At 47.5% G+C, this 8,624-nt stretch overlaps 1 protein-coding gene across 1 annotated transcript; it reads right to left on the bottom strand.

The window, feature by feature from the left end:
* Window positions 1-1,344: 1,344 nt before the first annotated feature.
* Window positions 1,345-4,783, bottom strand: LOC117022812 (granzyme B-like). The gene is made up of 5 exons (XM_033106968.1): window positions 4,572-4,783; window positions 3,455-3,602; window positions 2,795-2,930; window positions 2,331-2,591; window positions 1,345-1,712 (listed from the first exon to the last, which is right to left on the bottom strand). The coding sequence occupies exons 1-5, from the start codon at window positions 4,759-4,761 to the stop codon at window positions 1,569-1,571; spliced, it is 879 nt and encodes a 292-aa protein (XP_032962859.1). The 5' UTR covers window positions 4,762-4,783; the 3' UTR covers window positions 1,345-1,568.
* Window positions 4,784-8,624: the final 3,841 nt, after the last annotated feature.

Below are 8,624 nucleotides of genomic sequence, written 5' to 3' on the forward strand. Positions count from 1 at the left end.
GCTACTTTGAAAGCGAATGAAAATAAGGCTGCTCCACCTGCCTGCTGCCCTCTGCCCTGGGTGAAGAGGATGTTCCAGTGAACAGCTTGGCAACTCCACATCTAGGAACTAAAGGACTGAAGTCATTCCCCATCCCGTGCACTGCTGTTCTACAGGCACAAGTGATAAAATTCGTTCAGGTTGTAAGCTGAAATAAAACTAAATACCAATGCTTCCCTCCTGTGGGCTTCCACATAGACCTAGGCCACGTGGACTCATGTGAAGGAGGAGAGGGCATTAGATGATTTGGATAAAAGCCAACATTAATTTTCTTTTGTTTTGGGTGATAGAACCGGTATTATGTTCACTGTAGGTCCTCAATGCCTGGCACGTAGTAGGTGCTCCATCAGTACTTGTTTGTTGATCGATAGAAAACATTGTGCTCTGCAGTCCTTCTGCAGAGCAGAGTCCTTTCTAACTGAAAATGTTGAGATGGCGTGAGGTGGCCAGCAGGGAGTCTTAGCCTAGAGGCCAGAGGTGACTCAGAGGAGCAGGCTGACAGGGACTAAGGCTACCGAGTGCCCAGGAGGCCAGTAGACTCTGAGCACATGTGGGACACTGGGCTGGATGTGAGGGGTTGAGCTAACCCTGTCGGGGTGGGGGGTGGGGGCAAGGGTTCTGGAGAGACATCCTGCCAGCCCTGTCCTTCAGGGGTCCTGCCTGGAGCAGGCACAGGCCTGGTGCCTCTGATCACCCTCTGTCAGGGTGTTAGCTGGGGAGGCATCTCCGTGGGGAGACCCTGCTGGAAGCACACGCAGCTCTGGGTGTCCTAGGTGTGAGGGACGTGGGAAGTGGCCACCTCAGATGTGTGGTCTGGAGGGGACAGGAGTTGGTAGACTCTGAGGCCTCTCAGCAGTAAGCAGGATGGAGAAGGAGGGACAGCAGGGTCCTGGAGGCCAAGCTGGGCTCTGAGCTCAGAGGAGGACAGAGTAGCGCAAGGAAAGAGTGAGCCTTGGTGAGAATGAGACCTTCTCAAGGCCCCTCGCCCCATTAACTCTGCCAGCGTCCCTGGCTGTGGGAGTGAAGGTCCTGCTCAGGAGGGCTTTCCCCTCCCCGGTGTGGGGGGGCAATGCCCTTAAGCTGCAGCCCCAGGCTTGGCGTCCAGCACACAGGGTGTTACCCCTTCCTCTCTGCCCTGTAACACAGGGGAAGGAGGTAAGCAGTTCAAGCTGAGCTCCAGCACCTGAGAGATTCCTGTTTTCTCCTGCTGGGGCTGAGCTTCAGCCCTGGCACAGGGCAGCCCTGGAGGTACAGGTGTGGGTAAGAAGTTGCTGGTAACAGCTTCGCATGGGGTTTGGGGGATGCGGTGGGGGTGTGGGGAAGAAGAGGAAGCAGAAAACAGCAGAATTGTTCCCTTGGCCATGTACGCATAGAGCTGGTGCCTGTGAATCATGGTCGATGAAGAAACAAGGAACCGGCTGTTCCCAATCAGCTAAGAGACATTTATTAGGGTGCTGGCACCACCTGCCCTCTCCCAGCCCCCTCAGCGTGATTCTGGATTCCCTCGAGAAGACAGTCTGGTTCTGCAGTTAGGCTTTTTTCATGGTTTTCTTTATCCAGGGCAGGAAACTTGAGACTTTGGTGTAGGCCCGTGGAGGTGTCCCATTTTTTCTTCCATAGGAGACAATGCCCTGGATCACATGTTGGCACACAAGAGGGCCCCCGGAGTCTCCCTGCAGACAGACAGAGGGGAGGACTGAGCCAGCTCTCCTCCTGGTCCTGCCCTCTCTGCCATCACAAGCCCCTCTCAGAGAAGGCCACCTTGCGTGGCTGCCATGTGGGAGATCAGAGGGCAGCAGGCTGCTGAGGGACCCTCAGCTTGGACATTGTCACAGCTTCACTTCACCCCAGGTGTCAGCTCCCTCTCCTCTCCCAGGTCCCGGATGCTCTTCCTTTACAGGTGCTGTGGGACTGTGGCTCGTCTACTGTGTAAGGACATGAAAGCAGGCGGCTGGGTGACACCTAGCATGGAGGACGAGCCCGTTATCCAGGGTGCGTGCCAACTACTGCTCCCGCAGGAGCACAGCTATGTAAGCGCTGTGCCTCAGTGTGCGCCAGAGTATTGCAGAATCATCCTTCTGCAGGAGGACCTTGTATAGATTGACCATGAGCCCTTGGTTGGTGCTCAGAGGCCCTATTTCTCCCCAGCTTGGCTGTTCTCCATGGCCTTTCTGGGGAGATGGATCACAGGCTGGAGGGTGGAGGGGTTCCCCACTGCTTGGGTCTCCACGTCCCCATCCTTCCCCAAGCACCCCTCTCCCCAGATCCAAGCTAGCCAAGCTCAATCTCACCTGAAAGGAAGCCTTCTTTTCTGTCGGGTTCCCCGCGCAGATTTGAATGGCAGGGTCATAATAATTTCGTAAGTAGCTTTTACACTCCCAATCCTCTTGCACAGTCAGCTCCACTTCCTGTAGAGTGTTTGCTAAAGTGCCCATCAGGGTGACCTGTCCCCAGCCGGCCACACTGCACTTCTGTCCTGGCCTCACCGAGTCCTTGCCCCTGGGTAGGCGGAGGGGCTTCACAGCTTTAGTCAGCTTGATATTTCTCTCCAGCTGATGGGGCAGAGGCAAGACAGCCCAGGTCAGCCAGCGACCCCAGGGCCTGGACATGCGATGGGTCTGCACTGTCTTCCTTCCCCCCTGAGGCGCGGGGACTGGTCAGGTGGCCAGGATGGGCAAGAAGGAAGGAAGAGGTCACAGTGAGAGGAGAAACAATCTGGACCCAGGAGAACCATCGCAGGAGGAGGTTTCCTTACCTGCAGTAACATGATGTCATTGGAGATGTTCTTGGGATTATAGTCTGGGTGGGGGATGGCTTTTGTCACCTGGAAGACCTGCTGGGTCTTCTCCTGTTGCTTGATGTTGTGGGCCCCCAGTGTGACAATGATTGAGCTGCACAGAGAGCAGAGTGGGAGTGTGGGGGGCGTGGAGTCTCAGGACATACCGCCCATGAGCCGCGAAGGGTAGGTGACAGCTGAGGTGGGACAGGGCTGCAGTTAGGGGAAATTGAGGCAACAGGAGGGCCAGGAGCTGAGTGTCCTCTCTGCTTCTCAAGGACACTGAGGATAGGGCTTCTGGGAGCTGTCTCTTGGCCTCAGGCAGTATCATGACAATGCCTGAGTTTCATGTTTACCCTAATGCAGACTTTCGTCTTCCACCATTGCTGGATTTGGCCAGTGTGGTCCCTCTCTTCTCAACTGTGCCAATGTCTCACCTCTGACCCTCTGAGGCCAGCTTGCCTGTCCTATTTCTCAGTTTTTCATCACCCAGTCATGCTCTCAGATGGCTCCTGTGAAGAGCTCTTGTGGGCTTGAGTTAGCAGGAGTTCAGGGAGCTCACCTGGGCTACAACCCCCGGGGAAGGACATGGGACCCTTTAGGGGTCTGGGAGGGGGTAGGCTAGCTGCTGCCACTTACCTTCCGCTGCAGTGAGCTGCCGTCAGAACAAAGTTCTCTCGCACAAGGACACCTCCGCATATTTTCTTCTCCCCCTTATCTACAAACTGAATGTAGGCCATGTAGGGGCGAGAGTGGGGCTTGGCCTCATGTCCTCCGATGATCTCCTCTGAAGGAAAAGTTTGTTGTGCTTCTATGCACTCACTGAGTCCACCATGAAGACATTGACTTAACTCTAAACTGCTGGGGACTTGGGAGCCTGGGCTGGCCTCGAGCTTGGAGGGTCTCAAGTTTCTCCTCTCAAAAGGGAAGAGCAGCGGGCTTTGTCTATGAGTTTTTCTCCACACTTAGTTGGAGGTGAGCATAACTATCTTTGGGACAGCAAAGTCCTAGAGACTCCTGAAAATTCATTTCTGGACATTGCTTGGTTTCAATTGAGTTTCTGATGTTCTGTGGTCCCGTGCAGTCCAGGACTATGCTGCTATCTAGTGGCCAGACTTAAGTTTAGGGATCTGGTTTTATGCCCAATAAGTGTTTATTGGCTGCGTGAAGCCATCAATGGACCTCTTGAGGAGGTTTGGTAGGGGTAGTGCTGTGGGATGCTGGAAAGCAGAGAAGTTTGGGGTTGCCAAACTCAGTGGCCCATCCTTGAAAGAGGGGAGCCACTAGTGGCCTGGGAAGAAAAGCAGAATTGGAGAAAGGGAATGAGGCACCTTGGGACTGAGCTAAGGCAATAGGAGTCTTCTGGGGACAGTGACCCCAGCAACTTTGGGGTGTGCTGAGCTCTGGGCTTCCTTCCTAAGCAGACACTGAGGAGAGCACTTGTCTCATCCCAGACATGGAAGCTGGTACTGCTCTCCAGTTTTCCATCCTCAGCCATGCACTTCTAGGAAAGTTCCCCTTTCCAGATGGCGAAGGTAGGGCCTGGGGAGGAAATAGAACCCACTGGATTTTCTTGAGAACAGCCTTATGCCCTGCCTTTTATGCTGGTAGCTTATCCAGCATCATGCTTGGGAGTCCGAAATTTGACAGGAGCTTGGGTTCAGCACATTCCTGGTGGATAGATGGGTCAGGGATGTGCAGAAGGGGCAAAAGTTGTGCGCCCTCTGTGGGAATGAGAGTGGAGATTGTCACTCACCTGCCTCTGCCCTGGGGGGCAGTAGAAAGGCCAGCAGAAGCAGGAGCAGGAATGGCCACATCTTCCCAGGAAAGCTGCCCAGATTGGATCGCTGGTGTTCCTCCGCGCTGTCTTTTAGCCCCCGGGAGAGGAAGGAGGTGCAGGTGGGCTCAGGGACCTCAAGTTCCTCTCTGGTTTTGTAGTGCTTCATTTTAGAAGGGTTTCTATGAAAGCTTCCCCGCCCTCACACCTCCTGCCTGATGACGTTTTCTGGGTGGTTGTGTGAGAATTAGGCATAGATCACATCAGTAGCCACAGCTGATGACTCAGAGCCGACAAATTGTTCCAGCCCAGAGCAGGAACCCAAGGGTCTGAGGTGGGGACTGTAGGATGTGGTACTGACCAGTAGACGTGCTAGAACCCTGAAACCTGAGTCCCCAGTGATAGAACCACGAATGCCTTATTTCCATGCTACCAAGTCCATCAAGATAATTTCTTTTGCAGATGTGTGCTTAGGCCCTTCTCTGTGCTATGATGAAACGTATTGGAGCTGTGTCTCCTTCCCTTACAGAGCTGGTGGAGGAGACAGAAACATCAGTGACCAGAGTACTGAATGGGAAGGGCCATGGTTGAGGAATGCCCACGACAGTAAGAGAGCATGGACATCGTCTACTAAACCGATAGAGCAACTCATTCATCATCACAGCTTCCTTCCTAGGGATTTTTGTCCTGTTAATCTGTTAATCTCAGGTTTTCTTCTGTTAATTTAGGAATTAATCTCCTGTTAATTTGCAAAAGCTCAGAGCGATACCGTCCATCTCTCCTGTCAATATTTTTAACAAAAGTCCTGCACTTGATGTGTATTGGCCTAAAGTAATGAATCACTGTGGCCCTACAAATTGAATCCACTGATTGACGTAAGCCGACGTCATTCCTATTTTGGGCACGCTGGGGTTGGTCTCACTCAAGCCACTCGAATTAGGACTCAGAAAGGGCTGGTTTCCCATGGGAAGTTCAGATTGCTAAACTGCCAATACTGCGTGAAGTGGGAAAGCATGCTGGGCAACCAAAGGCCAGTAATTGTCCTGTTAGTATTCTCTGTCCTCTGTCCAGAGAGCCACACTTCTGAAATAGCAGGCTTGGCACATAATAGGTTCACACTTGATAAACAAATTATGCTGATGACCTCACTATACTGTAATGGACCTTTGTTTCTAAACAGCCCAAGCCCAATTCTCTTCAAAAAACAACTAAGTATCTCTGAGTGGTTAGATTCTGGTAATTTAAATTTCCATCTTTGCATTTTCTGTGCTTTACAATTTTTCCATGAGGAATAATATGTATCAAAATGCATAATTTCAGTGTAAATGTTCTTATCATACTCTACTTTTTTGAACTTAGCTTGCCTAGTAGACATTTTAAAAATAAAAATACTTCTCTGATTATAGTGTTAATATATGTTCATTAAGAAAATTTGGAGAGTAGAAAGGAAAAGTATCACTCATTTGCCTATCTCCCACACATAGACTGTTACCATAGGAAGTGCATTTTAAATACATGGGATCATCTTATGTACACAGTGCAATTTTCTTTCATCCTCACTTAACCCTATGATGTAAGCATTTCCCCCATGCTCTTAAAAATCTATTATTCAATACCACTACAGTCTCTCTTTACTAGTTATTAAAAAAATTGAACATGGAATTAATTTCTAGAATTATTGGAAAATTAAAAAAATAATTCAATCAAGAGAAAACAATGAAAATGATCTGATTTCTGATTATTCATTGATAATCATCTTTAATATCATGATCTAATATATTTTACCCTCATGTATATCTTTATTTTTAAAATTAAAAAGGGATTATGCTAAACGGAAGATTATGTTATGACCTTTATTAAAAATTGAGGTGAAATTCACATAACATAAAATTAGCTATTTGAAAGTGTACAATTAAGTGGCATTTAGTGCATGCGACAACCACCTCTCTTTAGTTTCAAAACTTTTCCATGAGTCCATGAAAACATTTTGTCCATACCCATTAAGCTGTGGACCCATTAAGTTGTGGGTTAACTTGGGCACTGAATCGATTCCCGTTCTCCTCTCCCACCCTCCCCCTCCCTGACCCCTGGCAACCACTATTTTTCTTTCTGTCTCTATGGATTTGCATATTCTGGATAGTTCATATAAAATGAATCATACAATATGTGACCTGTTGTGTCTGGCTTCTTTCACTTAGCATAATGATTTTGAGGTTCATCCAAGTTGTAGCATGTATCAGTATTTTTTTCTTTTTTTATGGCCAAATTGTATTCCATTGTATGTGTATGGCACAATTTCTCCATTAACCGTTAATAAACACTTAGGTTGTTTGCACCTTTTGGCTATTGAGACTAATGCTGCTATAAATATTTGTGAACAGACTTCTGTGTGGATGATATGTTTTCATTTCCCTTGGATATACGTGTATACCTAGGGGGGATTATACCTAGGGGGGACCTGCTGGGTCGTGTGGTAATCCTCTGTTTAAGTTTTTGAGGAATCACTAAACTGTTTATTGCAGTGGTTGCACTACTTTATATTCCCACCAGGAATGTACAAGTGTTTCTATTTCTCCACATCCTTGTCAACACTTGTTATTTGTCATGTTTTGATTATAGCCATTCTAGTAGGTATGAAGTGGTATCTCATTGTGATTTTGATTTACATTTTCTTAATGACTCCTGAGATTTAGCACATTTTTCTGTGTTTGCTGCTCATTTGTATATCTTCTTTGGAGACATGTTGGCCTTTCTCACAATCCTCATTCCTATCCCCCCTCACGGTTTGGATTGGTTCTTTGAGAGTTGGGCTGGGGCCCTCAACACAGCCACCTTGATATGCTATGCTGATTAGGCTGAAAATGGAGAGGGTGGGGGAGTTCAGGGAAATTTTTCTTTAAACTGTAATGGCTAGTCAAATGGCCAAAGCTGTGTAGGAAAGTTCTCCCATATCCAGATGTAGAAATACCAATTTAAGGTAGAAGAAAGTTTACTGAGGTGCAGACATGTGGAAAAGAATGTGAAACAGGTAACTTCCCAAGAAAAAATCTGGAGAAAGCATCACTGGGGAGAATACATTTCTTCCTAGATGTGACTAAACAGTCAGACTAAAAGATGGTGAAATCCATTTGAGACTTATAAATTTAAGAATCTGTGTCTAAGTAAAAATTAATAATAAACATTATTAATAAACATGTGTATTAATAATAATAAACATTGGAAAAGAAGATATGATTAGTTTGTTGAACAAATGAGAAAATAACATCTAACATCTCAATGCTGGCTCTGTATTGATCACTGACCGTAGAGCCTCAGTCCACCCTCCAAGCTTGCTACTGATTTTCTTCCAATTCATAAATGAGAAAGCCAAGACACTGAGAAGGAAAGGGCCTTGTTCTATATAATTCAGCTCATCAGAATGGAGATTAGAATGCAGAGATGTGATTTCATAGTCTGTGATCTTATCCACCGATTTATAAACACCATCATTTCTTATATTGTTCAAGGAATCTGGGGAAAAATTAAGTGGGTATTGAAGAATAAAAGTTTCTGTCTATATCTCTAATGTGGGACTCTGGTTCTCTTAGAAGAGAAAGGTACCTCAGTGGCTACAACATTGTGATAGAAAAGGTCTTTGGATCACATTCCCTTTGCTCTTATCCTTTATTCCCCTGCTGTTCTTCCTCAAAGAGCAGGAGAATGTCATGCCCGGCCCATGAGGGACAATACCCTTGGGCCTTGGCCTCTCATTGAATCACATCTAGTACTTATTGGAAGTGGGCAGGACCATTCCTTGTAGGCAATGACAATGGCACAATCACATGACATTGCCGCACTCATACATGGCATTTGAGGCTGCCGCTATAAGCCAAATTCTCTGAGCCTGATCATTCTCTTTAATTTATACCTAAAATCAGAACCTATAGCACAAGGGGCCAAAACTTGGCTCTAGCTCATTTCATTTGACCATGAGACTCAGTCGTGCTGTTGAGAAGATATTCCTGCTTCAGTTAGGGGTTATCTCTGCATTCT

The sequence above is a fragment of the Rhinolophus ferrumequinum genome, chromosome 6 (genome assembly GCF_004115265.2).
Source record: "Rhinolophus ferrumequinum isolate MPI-CBG mRhiFer1 chromosome 6, mRhiFer1_v1.p, whole genome shotgun sequence".
NCBI lineage: Eukaryota > Metazoa > Chordata > Mammalia > Chiroptera > Rhinolophidae > Rhinolophus > Rhinolophus ferrumequinum.

Bases quoted from the DNA above. Each gene is read 5' to 3' on its own strand.
- LOC117022812 (XM_033106968.1), bottom strand. From the start codon at position 4,761: ATGAAGCACTACAAAACCAGAGAGGAACTTGAGGTCCCTGAGCCCACC. The intron at 2,931-3,454 runs GTAAGTGGCAGC...CTCTCTGTGCAG, and splicing joins GCAGCTCACTGCAGCGGAAG to CTCAATCATTGTCACACTGG. The intron at 1,713-2,330 runs GTGAGATTGAGC...GTCTGTCTGCAG, and splicing joins AAAAGAAGGCTTCCTTTCAG to GGAGACTCCGGGGGCCCTCT.